Source organism: Mauremys mutica, chromosome 1, assembly GCF_020497125.1.
Source record: "Mauremys mutica isolate MM-2020 ecotype Southern chromosome 1, ASM2049712v1, whole genome shotgun sequence".
In the NCBI taxonomy this organism is placed as follows: Eukaryota; Metazoa; Chordata; order Testudines; family Geoemydidae; genus Mauremys; species Mauremys mutica.
Window position 1 is genome coordinate 341018106 of NC_059072.1, and position 17541 is coordinate 341035646.

The 17541-nt window shown below is 46.3% G+C and overlaps 1 protein-coding gene across 1 annotated transcript in view; it reads left to right on the plus strand.

Moving 5' to 3' along the window:
* CTSC (cathepsin C) overlaps window positions 1-16724 on the plus strand; it is a 37828-nt gene extending 21104 nt beyond the window's left edge. The window contains exons 3-7 of the mRNA XM_045020220.1: window positions 1148-1314; window positions 2593-2748; window positions 9337-9452; window positions 14196-14327; window positions 15556-16724. Of these exons, the coding sequence (XP_044876155.1) occupies window positions 1148-1314; window positions 2593-2748; window positions 9337-9452; window positions 14196-14327; window positions 15556-16058 (1074 nt within the window). The 3' untranslated portion in view covers window positions 16059-16724. The remainder of the gene's footprint in view (window positions 1-1147; window positions 1315-2592; window positions 2749-9336; window positions 9453-14195; window positions 14328-15555) is intronic.
* Window positions 16725-17541: the final 817 nt, after the last annotated feature.

Sequence of the window (17541 nt, forward strand, 5' to 3'; positions counted from 1 at the left end):
AGCCCTGTTAATCCAGAAAGAAAGATATCAAAGCTTTACTATAAGGCTGAGCAGAGAGATTGATCTCATTAGATAACTTAATCTTTACCCCACTTTTAACCGGTGAAAATACCAGAGGGTGTAACATGGAATGAGTGTTGGCTTTCAGAGATAACATGAACAGGGAAGCATTGAAGTTGTAATGCACTGGAAATAGTATTTGTATTTAGCAAATCAATACAGCATTTATATGCAAATGAATTTCAGTAACACATCACCCTGTTCTTTGAAGCTGCCTTCTTTGAATCAACATTCATGGGGGAGGGAGGGAGTCTAGAATAAATTTTTGTTTAAACTGTCAAGGTGAACCTGTTTGCTTACATACAGTTAACACCGCTCACAAACTAGAGGAAAACTTGCCTTCTGGTCCAGCTCTCTGAAATGGAAAAACTAGGAGGTGTGAAGGTGCAGTGCTGTCTGAAGAACTATAAGGAGATAAAGCTGTGTGTCACACCAGGGTCTTTTGTCACGATTCTTTCACTGACCTTATTTCATGGTCCCTGTGTATATATATATCTTCCTTCTGTATTTTCCACTACATGCATCCGATGAAGTGGGCTGTAGCCCACGAAAGCTTATGCTACAATAAATTTGTTAGTCTCTAAGGTGCCACAAGTACTCCTATTCTTATTGCCACAGTACCTGAGGGCCAGAAGTGCAGAGGATTCTAATGCCCTGCCTGAACTACTGATTTTAACCCAGTTTGTACCAGTTTAGGACTTGGTTGGTAACCATAGCACTAAATGTGGTTCGCCCTTGCCAGAAGCCAAGCTAGAACCTGATTGTCTTCATATAACAAGTTCATAAGTTTAACTTTATTGTGTGGACAGGACTCTGTCCGGTGGCTGGCTCGCTTTCCTCCTAGGTCTGTGTTCTCAGATGTCCAGAATGTATTGCCCCACATGCACTGATACTACAGTGTGCATGTCCTCCAGACACACTATTACATGGTGAAGCAGGGTGTATTGCCAGTAAGATTTTTCCAGACTACAACTGATACATTGTTCTGTGGAGAGCGGCTTAGTAGCAAATTACAGGTGTCACCCCTTAAACTCAGGTATCTTGATGTGGCTGTACATGTGTCTAACAGAGTTTGTTTGGTTTTCAGTACAAAAAGGAAGGACAAAACGTAACCAGTTACTGCCATGAGACCTTTCCAGGATGGGTGCATGACGTGCTAGGCCATAATTGGGCATGTTTTATCGGAAAGAAAGTTTCGCCCTCTCCTTCCAGCATTCATGTGAACCAGCTCCCTCATCAGAAACCAAGGGAAAGGTGAGTGCACACAGTGAATGGAGGATGACTTTTTATTTTGAACTACGGTGACAACAGCAGTTGTGCTTTAAGTTCCAGACTAAAATGAGTGGACTGGCTTGGGGGCAAGATACAAAGCTATAGTATCACAGCGAGTTTGTGGTCCAAATGAAACTAAATTCCTTAGGCCTGGGGGAAGCAAGTAGTGGTGATGGGGCAGTTTAGTGGACAGGGTTTCCATTTTCTTCAGATCCAGCATGCTGTCTTTAAGCTCAACTGTAATCACAGGCAAAATGGAAAGCTACATTTAATTTGTTTAAAAAAGATCTGGAGATGTTCGTAAAATTCCTCGACTATACGTGCAGAATCTGCAGCAATAATTCCTGATTAAGTGTTGTCAGATGGCGGCCACTCATTTCCAGCTGCTAAAAGCTAAATGGTGAATATCCTTACTTTTCAACATAAGAAATTACTGTGGTCGCTGGATATTATTCAGTCACAAATCCAAATAGAAGGAGAGGTGGTCTTAGTCAAGCTTTGGATTGAGATTTGATCCACAGCCTGAAAAAGTTGGAGAACCTCTGTCTAAATAACTTGGTCTGCTTGTCCAGTTGGCTCTCTGAGGTACACGCAGACTCTGAACCTTAATCTAGCATCAACCCAGTTCTAATAGAATAGAAGATCTAAAGCACTGGTGTGGGAATTTGAAAGACGAAGGTTAGGAAGTGGTCATTCCTGGATTTTCTGAATGCAGAGAATAGAGGAAAAGTTCTGAATTTAAATCTTAAATCCAAATAATCCCTTTCAGGCAAATGGTCCCATGTAATGTCCTCTTTAAACTACTGGGTCTTCTTAAGGTAAAAGGGGAGAAATTATTGGCTTGATATTTGTTTCTCCCCCACTCCACAAGGCAAGTCTATGTTTAAAACGCTGCTTCGGCGCAACTGTGCTGCTGTAGTGCTTTAATGAAGACAGTAAGCTGACTGGAGCGAGTTCTCCTGTTGGCATAGTTTATCCACCTCCCCAACGGATGGTAACTATGTCTGCGGGAGTGCTGTCTACACCAGGGGCAAGGAGTCACTATAACTACGACGTTCCGGGGGTGGGTTTTTCACAATGTAGTTATGGCAATATAGGTCAGTAGGGTAGACCATACTTCAGTATTACAGCTGGTTTACAAGAGCCTGCTCCTAACCGAGTGGCAAAGTGTTAAGTTGTTTAATCACAGCAGTTGCGTGAATAGTGAGTAGTCTTCAGGCCAAACTTTTATCTTATTGTATTGTTCCTGATTGTCTGCAGGTTTTCAAGGAGGCCTTATGTACACAACTTTGACTTTGTGGAAGCTATCAATACTGTTCAGAAATCCTGGACAGCAACAACATACAAAGAATATGAAAACCTCTCCCTGGAAGAACTAACTAGAAGAGCTGGAGGTCTCAAGTCCAGAGCTCCGAGGTATTAAAGTTTTCCTACTTAGGTCACTCACGAGGCCTGCTGGTGAGAATCATTCTCTGAGTTCTTTGGAGCCGTGCTGAGTATCATCAGCTATGGATCTGGCTCCTAGTTCAGATTATATATAATATACTATGAAATCCAGATGTATTCAAACCCCTTATCAGTATGATTGAGTGCCAGCATATTTGCCTATTTGAGTCCTGATGATCCAAACATATCTGGCTGTCTTGCAAGCACTTCTGATGAATGGAAGTTTTTGCTGTTTGATCCAGTCCTGAAATTGCCTCAGAATATACAGATTAAAGGTAGAGGTGATAACATGGGTGTAGAATGGGAATTTTAGAGTTAGACTCTTAACCATCCATCACTGAGGTTGTGCCCACACACAGCTATGGCAAGCAGTTAGGTATTTTTATCTTTTAAATAACCTTAATTAAGAAGTTTATAACCTTCAGTCCAAAAACAGCCATAGGCAATCATGGCTGAAATACAGACAATGCAGATTTTCAGAAGTTCTCTGTCACTATATCAAATTGTCCATCCCAGTGTCTCCTTCTATAGATAACTTGGGGAGAATGCTGGCCTATATTTTATACAGAGTAAGGCACACACCGTTCCATATCAGGCAGCAGGGGGTTGTGCAGGCACACCATAACCTCTGATTTCAGTACAGTCTGACCAAATTTGTAGGTGGCGGTAGAAATTGTTTTTCCTTTGAAATTTCTCATTGTGTAGCTGTTCCCTTCAGTATATTGGCAAGAAAGAGAGTAAAGCTACCTTCCTATCCCCTATGCCTAACATTGCTTTGCAGTGTTTTAGCTTTGCAGATGTCTTTTTTCTCTCTCGATTGACTCTCATGGTGTTGAGCCATGTCCTGAGGTAGGAGGGGGCTGTAGGGAAGAAATATTGTTCATACTTTCCCCCAAAACTTCACTGTACTGTAGCACTCAAGTGTGCAGGTAGAATTTGAAATGTCTCTAACTTTTGCTACTCTGATTATGAAGAACTCCAAATATTTGCTTTGTGCACGCAGATAATGTTGGGGCTTTCCGATACGTGGATAAGATTATGCGTTGTCCCTGTGAAGACAGTCACGTGCCCTCACAATCACAGAAAAATAGCGCTAGGTACAGACACACAAACATTAGACCCTCCATCATCTGGTTGTAATGTTAGATCTCTGTAGTGCACTTGGAGCAGCACTTGTTGGGCTGATCTCTCCAGTCTGCTGTGAGTAGGAGTGAGCCTGATGCTCGTCACAAGCGCTTGACTTTTAAAGGGAGTGGAATGCTTAATTGTGCAATCTTTTTGGCTTGTCTGCACTATGACCGTCCGCCAGCAACGGGTGCAGGTGAGGATGGTTTAGTTGCAAGCGTAGACCGGGATAGTCAGCATTCAGCACCACTTCAGTAGCTGCAGCGAAAGTCGACTTCAAGTAGCTGTCTCCAAGCATGCTTTAACCATGATCATCGGAAGCGTGGCTGGAGACTTTGTCCTTGTCAGCGTTTGCAGTTAAACTGTGTTCACCTCTGACTGATGCACATTGACAGTAATTGGTGATTTTGTGTAGTTTCAAGAAACCCTGTGTATTCTTAATGAAATTTTGTTGATAGCACAGACATTCAGTAGCTGTTCGAAGTCTGTTGTAAGGCTGCCATTCTTGATGATATTGTGGTATTAGTTCAGCACTTCAAAACAAAAACAAACTTTTGGACTGATTTAATTGCCCTAACCAGGAGATTGTTACGGCACAAATAAACTCTTATCTGCTCCAGCAGGGATTATGACTATTTTCTCCTTGCCATATTCCATCCCACTGAAGCTAAGCACCTGTGAGACTTGACACCCATTCAGTGTGCATGGAGGGGATTGCTAGCTCTAGATACTGTTAGGCAGTGGCGGATTAACACACGGGTCCTGGCCAATTTGGGGGCCCCCGGGAGCATTGGAACTGTGGCCCCGCCCTCTGCTCGTCCTCTTCCCCCCTGTCGCCCCGCCTCCTGGCCAGAGCGGAAGCTGGAACCATGCCAGAACTGGCCAGGGAGCCCTGGACCTTTTGCCTGCCCTGGGCAGAGGGCTGGGAGGACCAAAGTCTGTGTCCTTGCCCCCTGGGTTGCACCATCCAGGACAGGTGGATAGTCTGGGGGCCCAGGGTCACCAGAACCGGGGGGGCCAAGGGGACTGTGCCCTCCCACTTTTAATACAAGAAACCTGCCTTAGTGGTGGGCGAGAGCATGGAGCCCCGTATGATCAGCGTTGGCCCCTGCTCAGCCAGGGCCGGCTCCGGGTGTGGCTGCAGCTCCAAGCCCCAGGTGACTCCAGTTCTGGGCAGAGGGAGCCCGGCTTGGGTGGGGGGTTGGGTTGCAGTGTCCTGAGACAGGCAGTGGATGGATGTAGTTTTGGGGAGAAGTCCCCCCCCCCCAAAATGGGTGAGGTGTGGAGGGGTGTTCAAGGGATCATGTGCCGTTGCCCTCCCCCACCATTTCTGTAGCTCTGAGCTGCTCTGCTCTGCCTGAAGGGGGATTGGGGACAAGAAGGTGGGGGGGGGGGGGCGGGGAGAAGCAGGGGATGAGAGGGTGGAGGAGGGAGAGGGGTGGGGCAGTGGTGAGGGGATGGGATGGGGAAGAGGCAGTGGGAAAGATGGATGGGATAGGGCAGGGGAAGGACAAGGAGAAGGGGGATGGGCTGGGGAGAGGAAGCTGAGGGGGAAGAGAAGGAGGAGGGGGATGGGGAAGGGGGCAGTGGGGAGAGGCACTTTGCATCTGAATTGCCTGAGTGGATACAGCTCATGCACTCGCCACCCCCATTAAACTATCCCCCACAGCACCGGCAGCCCAGGTACCACTCCAGGCCAGGGAGGCAGAGCCAGGAGTACTGGCTTCAGCACACACATGCTGCCCCCCAAATGTAGCAATCAAACTATGCTTATGGAGGGGACGCACCCCCCCCCACCCCCCCCGCCCCAGGACCCACCTCGGCTCTCACTGCCCTTTAAGCAACGTTTAAATCTGTGGCTCATCTGAGCCCTGTCCCAGAAGACTCTGCGCCGCGCGCTCTCCCCCCCTCACCCCGCCCCAGTGCCCAGACCACCTGGCAGCTCGCTCCACAGCACTGCTGGAGGGGGCTGCCGCACCTGCTCTCTTGCTCTGCTCCTGGCGGCACTGGTGCTGCTGGGCGGGGACTTTGCAAGTTTTTGCTGCCGATTGTGGCAGCTGCAGTGCTGAGTGTAGGGGCCAGAGGGCAGCAAGCCAATCCCAGGGGCTCCAGCAGCCTCTGCCCTGCCTATCCCTGTGCCTACCCCACACAGTGCACCAAAGCACAGAGCCCGGTATCTCCTGGGGCACCCGCCCCTAGAGCCTGGGATCCCGTTCTCTATAGCCAGAGATCCTACTGCACCCCCAGCCTGAGGTCCCCCCTACCCCAGAGGATACATCCCCTACAACCAGGATCTCCTGGACACATCCAGTCCCCAATCCGGGATCCCCCCATCCCCTGGGGACACACTGAGAGTCCCCCACTAACTTGGCCTCCAACCTTCCCGGGACACCTCCCTGTTGCGGTTTAAACTGCTTGCAAAAAGCCAAGCATGCCTGAACCCCTCCCCATGCACATCCTCTCTCCAGAGCCCAGGATGTGAAATCCTTCTCCTTCCACCCTCAGGTGAAACAGACACCTTCCCCCAAGACCGTGGAGGTGAGGATCCCCCAGGCTGGGAATGGCGTGCGGATCTCACCAGGGGCGGCTCTAGCCATTTCGCCGCCCCAAGCACGGTGGTACGCCGCAGGGGGCGCTCTGCCGGTCTCTGGTCCCACGGCTCCAATGGACCTCCTGCAGACGTGCCTGCAGAGGGTCCGCTGGTCCCGCGGCTCCACCGAAGCCACGGGACCAGCGGACCCTCCACAGGCACGCCTGCGGGAGGTCCACCGGAGCCGCCTGCTGCCCTCCCGGCGACCGGCAGAGTGCCCCCCATGGCATGCTGCCCCAAGCACGCGCTTGGCATGCTGGGGCCTGGAGCCACCCCTGGATCTCACATTGCTGGGAAGGTATCTGCTGGGATTGTTACCCTGCTCTGCACCAACCAGTACTCTGAGTAACAGGACAAAATCAAGAGGGGGAAACTCCCTGCTAAGAAGCAGTTCTGCAGAAAAGACCTAGGGGTTACAGTGGACGAGAAGCTGGATATGAGTCAACAGTGTGCCCTTGTTGCCAAGAAGGCTAACGGCATTTTGGGCTGTATAAATAGGGGCATTGCCAGCAGATTAAGGGACGTGATCATTCCCCTCTATTCGACATTGGTGAGGCCTCATCTGGAGTACTGTGTCCAGTTTTGGGCCCCACACTATAAGAAGGATGTGGAAAAATTGGAGAGTGCAACAAAAATGATTAGGGGGCTGGAACACATGACTTACGAGGAGAGGCTGAGGGAACTGGGATTGTTTAGTCTGTAGAAGAGAAGAATGAGGCGGGATTTGATAGCTGCTTTCAACTACCTGAAAGGGGGTTCCAAAGAGGATGTATCTAGACTGTTCTCAGTGGTACCAGATGACAGAACAAGGAGTAATGGTCTCAAGTTGCAGTGCGGGAGGTTTAGGTTGGATATTAGGAAAAAAAATTTCACTAGGATGGTGGTGAAGCACTGGAAGGGGTTACCTAGGGAGGTGGTGTAATCTCCTTCCTTAGAGGTTTTTAAGGTCAGGCTTGACAAAGCCCTGGCTGGGATGATTTAGTTGGGAATTGGTCCTGCTATGAGCAGGGGGTTGGACTAGATGACCTCCTGAGGTCCCTTCCAACCTTGATATTCTATGATTCTATGATTCAAAGCTATCAGGGGAAACCTTCCTGGCAGTGCGATCTCTGTCTTAAGAATAGGCTCCCAAGGGAAAGGCTGGAAACTGCAAGGCCTAGGACTTTTAAAAGGAGACTGGACAACAGGGGCGGCTCCAGGCACCAGCACGCCAAGCAAGTGCCTGGGGCGGCAAGCCACGGGGGGCGCTCTGCCAGTCGCCGCGAGAGCAGCAGGCAGGTTGCCTTTGGCGGCATGCCTGCAGAGGGTCCGCTGGTCCCGCAGCTTCGGCGGACCTCCTGCAGGCGTGCCGCCGAATCTGTGGTACCGGGGACCTCCCGCAGGCAAGCCGCCAAAGGCAGCCTCCCTGCTATGCTTGGGGCGGCAAAATACCTAGAGCCACTCCTGCTGGACAAAACATGCTGTAAGGAGCAGCCCTGCATTGGCAGGGAGATAGACTGAGACGGGATGATCACAGAGGACTTTTTCTTCTCTAACTGCTATAATTCCATCCCACTATTCTGGGAGTACAAATTCAGGTACTAAAGACCTGCAGCCTGGATCCCATTGCACTGGGCTGGTGAATTCGTGCCCTGACATGCAACTCCTACTGAGCCAATGGTGCTATTAGTGTAGCTGTTTGCAGGTGCCCTTGTATTTAGCTGAACCCTTACACTCAGGGGTTGAGTGCATCCCCGCCATATTGTGAGCATGGACTCTGACACTGCTACCCTGATGTGTGGATCCCAGCATCCTTGTACTGTGAATTTTCAGCCTTCACGCCCTGCTGTATGTATCTCATTTTGCTGGTAGTGCTAGTGCCAAGGTGTGGTGACGACATTATGCTAGAAATATGAATCCTGAAAATAGTGTCCTGGTGTGATGGTCACTCTGGGCTGTTAATGCGAATCCTCCATTCTTGTATGCAGTGTTGTTGTAGCCTTGTTGGTCCCAGGATATTAGAGAGACAAGTTGGGTGAGGTAATGTCTTTTATTGGAGCGAGTTCTGTTGGTGTGAGAGACAAGCTTCCGAGCTTACACAGAGCTCTTCTTCACTCACCAACAGATGCAGGTCCACTAAAAGATAATGCATCACCCACCTTGTCTCTCTAATATGAATCCTGTCATTATGGCCCTGTTGGGTGCATCCTAATATACTGAGGGCATAAATCTTGGCCACTAGAGGAGGAGTGTAAATCTTAATGCTGGTAGCCTGCTGTTTAGATCTTACTCCACTCTGAGCCTGGGCGTTTTAATCTTGGCATGTGTATTCTGATGCAGTGAAGTTTGGAAATAAGGTGAACACAGGTCTGGCCATTACGGTTGGGCGCCGTGGCCAGGGGAGTGCTGTGGTCAAGAGGCAAGGAGCGGGATTGGGCCTGGGGTATGAGGCCATGGAAGGGATCTAGGGGCAATGTGGGGGAGGCAGTGGGGGCCAGGGGCAATGGGGGGCGTTCCTCCACCACTTTGGCCTTGGCCTCGCCCACTTTTACAAAAGTTTCATCACTCTTGGGCTCCCCTCAGTGACCTGGCTCCCTGGGCAGCTGCCGCAACTCTTACCATAGCCTGGCAGGGCCCCTGGGGAGAGGAGGAGCAGGGGCGGGGCCCCATGGCGAGAGGGGTTGTGGGGGGCCCAAAAGTTCTTTGTGCCCAGGGCCCCAGTAAATCTTAATGTGCCTTTGCTGTTAGGAAATAGTCTGTGGAAGCAAAATGGCTGCAGGTGTCAGTTCCTCATGCAATCTCTTTTCCTCTGTCTAGAGGGTGCGATAGTATGTTAATGTCAAATGTATGTTCTTGTGTTTTAGACCGAAGCCTGCACCGTTAACGCCCGAATTAGTCAAACGAGCTTCAGGTTTGCCAGAATCCTGGGATTGGAGGAACATTAATGGTGTCAACTATGTCACTCCTGTACGAAACCAAGGTACAAGGTTTTTCATAATCCCTATAATGAGACTGTCTACAAAGAGTACCTCATACTTAATCTATTCCATGTCAGTATCGTGAAAGATCTGAATTTGCTTTGCTGTATGGTCCCCTGTGATAGGCAGTAGAACACACCTGATATATAAACTGTCTGCTAAGGCTTGGAAAAGTTTTGTCTCTTAATACTTCCTGCCAAACTAGAAAACTACTTCCTGTCAGACCATCCGGTTCAGTACAGGAGTGAAAGTCAATTACCATGGCTATCTGTGTGGAGATCGCTAGCAAATTCTGTTTGTCCAAACTGTCATCATGATGAATTTCTGCCCACCACAATCTCAGAACTGATACAGTGCAAGTTCAGTTATTAATTTTTTTGCTAATTGCTGCTGACAGCATATTATCATACAATTTTAACCAATAATCTCTTGAAGAATTGTTTATACCATCCTCAAGTCTCATTACTTAAATCATTTTAGGAATAATTAGTTACATGACTGATCCGTTACAGAAATAGGTGTCTGTTTATGCTTTGGAAAGTGTAGACATTGGTAAATGTCTGATACCGCCCCCCGCATAAACAAAATGCAACCACTGTAAAGCTTTCTCCTCACTCCTGCACTACTACAAATCTTCCTTCTTAGCTGGATTTAAAGTTTCAGTCTTACTATTATTTATTTGTAGTGGTTCAGTATCTCCTCTTGAGGCAAATGGAATGGAGTGCTGCTCCAACGAAGTGGGTATTCACCCACGAAAGCTCATGCTCCAAAACGTCTGTTAGTCTATAAGGTGCCACAGGACTCTTTGCTGTTTCTATATAATGAAGTTGTTTCCTTAAACCATTGGTCTCTTTCCAATGCATGAGGGGTGTGTGTGCGTACGTGTGTGTACTGAAAAATTCCTAACAGGATTTTTTTGGGGGGGGAGACGAAGGAGGATGATGGGGGGTGATGGAATGTGAGAGAGTTGGTTCACAATCTGATCTGTTGCTGAATGATGATAGGAAATACTGAAACACTTAAACAGGGATTATCAACAGCTAACCGGTGTAAAGACCTATGCTTCCTTCATACCTTCAGTTCACTTGAGAAATGTGGTATCGTCCCTTCTTCATTCAGTGGGTAACAAGATCGAAGGCAGTGGGTCTCAAACCTTTTTACTGGCGACCCCTTTCACATTGCACGCCTCTGAGTGGGACCCCCCTAATAAATTAAACACACTTTAAAAAATATATTTAACACCATTATAAATGCTGGAGGGAAGCAGCATTTGGGGTGGAGGTTGGCAGCTCACGACCCCCCCCCCCATGTAATGACCTCATGACCCCCTGAGGGGGTCCCAGCCCTGAGTTTGAGAACCCCTGATCTAAGGCTTCCTCTTCCTGAGCAGCATTGTAAATATGTTCTCAGTATGGAGAATCTTGCTTTGCTGTTTTCAGGAATGAGAGTTGCCTAAACCCCCTCATACTGTGTTGACAAAGCACCTCCAACACGTAAAGGAATTTAGGTAGACTGTATTTGCATGTCACATTCAGCCAGAAATGAGCATCTTTGATATGATAAAGAGCCAAAAAGACAACCTTATTAATATGCGCAGTGCTGACATATCAGATAACCATCTTCTTTACAATAATGAACTATTGTAGATTTGCAGAGGCATCAGACATCAATGACTGTAAATAGTTAGTAAAATAGTGTCACAGTATTAAGATTTAGATTCTGAAAGTTTGAAAATGCACCGAAGACTAACAGAACCATTAGCAATAAGAAGAATGTTTTTTCAAACAGCCAATCATGCTAGGCAAACTTTCGCGTGCTAAGCTGTTGAGACACTGCTGCATTCACTGAAAGATTATGCCTTCTTCATCTGTTGACTGTTAGAACCATGTGACTGCTACTATTGTCCCAAATGGACAAGAATTTCATAAGGACAAAGGTGTAGTCTTTGAAGATAATCCTTCAAAATTGCAGAGGCAGGCCTCCAGCCACAGTTTTCTTGGTTTGTAATCTTTGTTTATATGGAGATATACCTATGTCATAGAGCTGGAAGGGACCTTTAAAGGTTGTCAAGTCCAGTCCAGCCCCCTGCCTTCACTAGTAGGACTAAGTACTGGTTTTACACCAGATCCCTAAGTGGCCCCCTCTAGGATTGAGCTCACAACCCTGGGTTTAGCAGGCCAATACTCAAACCACTGAGCTATCCCTCCCCCTATCTATGATAGCAAATCAGCATTCCCTAGTATAGTCAGTCACCTTTTTTTAGGTAACCACCTTTACTTACTATTAGGTACAGTAACTGAATTACTGTACCCTTTAATGCCAGCTAACACTTTAAGAGATAAAGGCCTGATGTACACTACAGACTTAGGTCAACGTAAGGCAGCTTATGTTGACCTAATTATGTCAAAGTCTCACCACAGCCTCGTTCCCTCCGATGTAAGTGCTCTGCTACATTAATGTAAGAACTCCACCTCCACTTATGTCAGTGTAGACACTGTTAGGTATGTTGGCTGCCATTCTTGTCAATTTCATGGTGCCCTGCTGGAGCCTGATCCTGATAAGAAAGGCTGGTAGGTTCCCTTCTGTGAATCTGGCATCCTCAGACTCGGGTGGATGAGAGATTCCAGCTAGAGGCCAGCTGCCCCCTGGGTTCTGGGAGGCAGAGCTCCCCACCCGGAGTGAGAAGCTAGGGCGTGGGGGCAGCTGAGCTTGCTGCGGGGAACCCAGGCACTCAACCCTCCCCCACTGCTCCTCTTAAGTCAGGGGAAGCACTCCTGACGAGGACACGCACCACTGACAGAAGAGGGTAGTGAACCATGGCAGGTAATTACTGCAGCGGCTGTAAGTCGACCTAACATAGCTCGACTTAAGTTTGTAGTGTAGACATGCCCAACGCTCAGTTTGAAACTAGAAGCAAACAGAACAAAGAACTCTAATACAAATTAAGCTTCAATAAAATCACTGTCCCAGGAACCCCCCCTTCCCGTGCTTTAGATATCTTCTGCAGAAGAGATTAGTTTGAGAGGCTGCATTGCTGTCAGTTTCTACCGTGGGGAAATATTGTTGGGCAATTACATCACAGTAACCAGTTTAGCCCGGAGACCTAGGATTCTCAATAAATCTCTGCTCTGGCTCCTGTAATCTTCCTCTCAAACCAGAGTAGGTGGAAAAATATAGTGACCTACTGATTCCTCGCGTTTTAAAGGTGTTTTATGCCCTTTAATCATTTTTCATCATTTAATGATCCTTTTGCCACAGACTGAGTGGAATCTAATGCAGTGAAGCCTGTGATTGACTTGGAATTGAATTTGTGGGGAGCATCCAACATGCAACAGTTCCAGCAATTCTCTCTGATCTCCACTGATATTCCATTTCTGTGTGGGTGCCATTTAGGAGCTTCCCAGAGTGTACTGCTGCCGTTAATAGGGGAGAATGTTTTTTTTAAAAGAAGTTACTTCCAGGACAATGATTACATGAATGGACTCTTATGTATCTTTGCAAATGAGACCTGGCCTGCTGTGGCTTGGCCAATCAGCAAAAGATGGTATGATTGCATAAGAACAGGTGTCACCTTTCACCACTTGGAACATGAATGCTCTTTGCCCAGCAGTGTGATCAGAGAGCAACTTCCACTCCCTCCTCTTCAGAGATGCAGCCAACGTCTTAATGTTGAATAATGGTACAAAGTCCTGCTTTTATAATAGCCCTGTTTGATGCCCTCCTATATGCAGTTTGAGACATGAGGTAGTTTGGTTTTGTATTCCCAAAGCCTCATTCCTTTTTTAAGCTTTGCGTTTTTTTCCTTTGTAGTGGGTAACTACAATTGAGGACCCTCAGTGAGGGGCAATAGTCAGAATAAGACCTCAGCTAAGCAACTCCCCCTCTTCAGTGAGGCTACTTCACTTTCAAAGTTCCTCTTACATCACAGAAAACACTGAGAGGGGGCGGAAGGAGCTAAAACTAAAAGGCAACACTAAATTTTGGTGTAAAATATGATGCTAGGTGATTTATCTTGTTGCCTGCCACCAGAGGACAACTACTCTGAAAAGCCAGAGTATGACTGCATGCTGCTTGAGAGAATCACAAAATCCACAATATTAAACCTCACACTTACACTGCCAGACTCTAAAACAAGCCATTATTTTAGAAGCAGCGGTATAAGTATAGTGGTGCAGGGGGAAACTATGGCTCTAAATATATGAACATGCTGAGGATATCTAGAATAGTATGTCCAGAGTTCAGTGGACACAGTCTCATAGGACACCTTATAGGAGGGCTTCCTAAAAAGCAGCCTCGAAGAGTTGGTTATAAGCATCTTCCGCACCATGCTAACAAATATTCTTTATATGACCATTCAGAGGCAACAGCTTAGCAATTATGCAGCTTTTAAAACTAGACAATTAAAAAGTTAAACTTAAAATTTTTAATAAGAGAAACGATATTAAAAAAAACAACTTCTCTGTATTGCTGCTTCCTCTTAGGAGACATCAAACCTGCTTTATGACCACAGCTGATCTTTAAAGGGATTTCTAAATACTGACTTCAGTGGGGCTACTTTTGTGCTTACAGTTAAGCATATTTAAATAGCTCTCTTGAACTGGAGCCTAACTTTTGGTCAAACAGAAGACAATGTCAAAGCAGGGTTGACTTGATTCAACAACCTGTGCAATATGAGGGTCACCTCCTTTTACAGCACCCTGGTCTTGTTTAATTTACTGATGTTTTGTATTTCCTGTTTTCCTCAGCATCATGTGGCAGCTGCTATGCGTTTGCTTCCATGGGCATGTTAGAGGCAAGAATTCGTATCCGCACTAACAACTCTCAGACACCAATCTTCAGTCCTCAGCAGGTTGTGTCCTGCAGCTATTATTCTCAAGGTAAGTGGATTGGAGATGTTCTCCTGGTATTGAGGAGATGGGGGAGGAACACCACCCCAAGGATTTTGTCATTACAGGAGAGGAAGGGTTGACAGTCTCTTCTCATTGATTGGCAACCATTTTTGTAAGCCTGTCTGTGGTCTCAGGGTGGGAAGCTCATTTGCTGTGAAATAGCAGCTTCAGAAAGTCAGGGTATTTGAACACGCTTCTTTCATGACTGAATGAGATGACTAATTCTTGAGTGTCACATGCTTAGGACTACATTTTATGGTAGCTGACTTCTGTGACTCCATCATAGTGATCCAGATTTCATTCCAGGGTCATTAGAGTCCATTTTGCCATGTACCTGGGAATCTTGTAATGAAGTTGAACCACCAGTGGTTTGCTTAACACTAGCTAGTGGTCTGTGGAGACTTGCTACTCATTTGGTATCTGCTAAACTACTTCTCCAGCTGCTTGTGCAGGCATCCAGGCGCTTCATTGTAAACAGCCTTGGATGGCTGCAAAAAACAGCTGGAAATAAGGAAAAGGAACCTGTCTAGGGGAATTTGCTGTGTTGGAGAAAGATCCTGGAGCTGTAATCCACCTGCAGAGGAGAGGGAATGTCTAGGGGAGCAGAGGACATTGGAATTGGGCAGTGTGTCCAGGGGAGTTAGGAGACGGCCACCAGACTGGGTAGCACATTTAGGGAGAAGGGAACAAAATGTCCCTGAAGCATGTACAGAGGGAGGAAGAATGGAGGGGTGGAGGGAGGCAAAGGGAAAAGCAAAAATCAGTAGACTGTGCGATTCACTTTTGGGAAAAAGGATACCACCCCCACGGTATATGACAGCTACAATACATATGGTTTTTTACTAGTGCTATGTTTCCATGTAAGGAATTGCTGTGGTTACCATGGGGATGTCACACGGGTACAAATGGCTGAGGAGATGGATTGTGCAATAGGGATGAGGGAGTTAAGGTGGTCCACTCTGTCAGTCAGCTTGAGAGCCCCTGGGTGTTAAAGGAATGTTAGGCATTGTTTCCTCTTGATCTCAGGGGAGAGATAATAGCTGTTCCCTTTTAATTGTAACCTGCATTAACCATGCTCAGTCTGATACAAAATATTGAGGATAATAAAGACTTGTGGGGATTTTTAAAACAGTGAACTTACAACATTTCAGCTTCCTCTCCTACCCCAAAAAGACCTTCTGCATGGAATAATCAGATTTTTTTCTGACTGTTTCAGGTTGTGATGGCGGATTCCCATACCTCATTGCTGGGAAATACGTCCAAGATTTTGGTGTGGTGGAGGAAGAGTGTTTCCCTTACACAGCCACAGATTCTCCATGCACTCTGAAGCGGAACTGTTACCACTACTATGCCTCTGAGTACCACTACGTTGGAGGGTTTTATGGAGGCTGCAATGAAGCCCTGATGAAGCTTGAACTTGTCCTATATGGGCCAATGGCCGTTGCTTTCGAAGTTTATAGTGATTTCATGCTCTATAGAGGAGGAATCTACCATCACACTGGGCTGCAGGATGAGTTAAACCCCTTTGAGTTGACCAATCATGCTGTGTTGCTCGTGGGGTATGGCAAAGATCCAGATACTGGTGAGAAGTTCTGGATAGTGAAAAACAGCTGGGGAAGCTCCTGGGGAGAAAATGGTTACTTCAGAATCCGCCGGGGCACTGATGAATGTGCAATTGAAAGTATAGCAGTGTCTGCAACTCCTGTCCCAAAATTATAAACCAAAACTCCTTTGCCCAGTGCCTCATTTCTGGGAAGCAAATTTCTCAGCCGTAGGAATGTATTGATTCTATTATGTACTTGGAAAATTTTACTGCAGTATTTTAAAGCTTAAGAATGAGCTTTAATGAGATTTTTCAGAATCATGTGAGCAGTTTTCACTCTCTACCACTGAGGACACTTCAAAATTCTGTTCTTTGTTTATGATACACAAAGATACACTTCCTGGCAGTAAATTCTTTAAGAATGCAGTTGCTGTTAGATTAACGGTAGTTATTCATCATTTATAAAGCCCCAATATTTTTTTTTCCCTTGGACAATCTTAAAACTAGATCTCAGAAGGAAATGATTGTTACAATCATCTATAATTATTTAAAGGGACACTTTTTAAAGTATTGTGCCTTACACAATAAATCAGGGAATCACTGCCTTTTAAAATTTGGCATCATCAGAGGATGATTATACTGTGACTAAAGGGAAACTTTAAAGCTTTAAGTGTTTGGCAGACGTGCAAGCAAAATGTCAGATGTCAAACTCTCTGAACTTCAAAGTTCGTTTTACATATTGGCCTTTTACTGCATTTATGTGGAGTTTTTTTAAGTTCCTGTTTTTATGAATGTCATTTGAATTCAATTCCAAGCTGATCCTTAATAAAAATCTGACTCTATTGCTGTGGGAGTTGTTCTTTGCTGAAGTTGATGCCTTTTTATTGCTATGACCTACACCAGCAGCTTCAAAATTGAGAAGGGATATTCAGGTATTTTAGCATAAGGAAGATTTTGGGGTGGGTGGGGGAGGGGAATTACAAATCATCTGGCCTCCAGCCAGTTCTGTTCTGTATCAGTTCTTACACTGCATGGTGTTGCTTTTTAGTGCAAGTGCAAGCAGAGTCTTTGTACAGCACCTAGCCCAGTGCAGTCCCAGTCCATGATTACAGCTTCTTGGTGGTATGGCAGTATTAAAAATAATCTGTGCATGAATGTAAATAAGGCTATGTCAGCTGTAATCCTCTTCACCAAGATGTAATACCTCAAGCCCCATATGTATCTGCTCCCTTATTCTCATGTCCGTATGTAGGTAAAAAAAGGAATGGCGAACGGGCATGACTGAAAAGATGTGAGCATAGACAGGTCATCTGCAATGGGATGATGTCACATCGCTTCCTCCTGCAACTAGAGAGGAATAATGTGGCAGATGCATAGCAAGGCCCTTATCAATGCAGGATTGTCCTCCATTCTGTGTCCTTAACTGGCTCATACTTTTTACCAGGTATACAACAGTAAATCTGTGCTGTGCAGAATCATACTCCTTATATCTGGACAGACAGTCTGTTCACAGTGCCTCTTTATTTGTATTACAATAGCAGCTAGAGGCCCCAACGGAGATTGGGGGCCCCAAAGTGTTTCACAAACTCATGGTAAAATGGTCCCTGCCTCAAAGGTTACAGTCTAAATAGACCAGAGAAAGGGTGAAAGAAAGGCGCT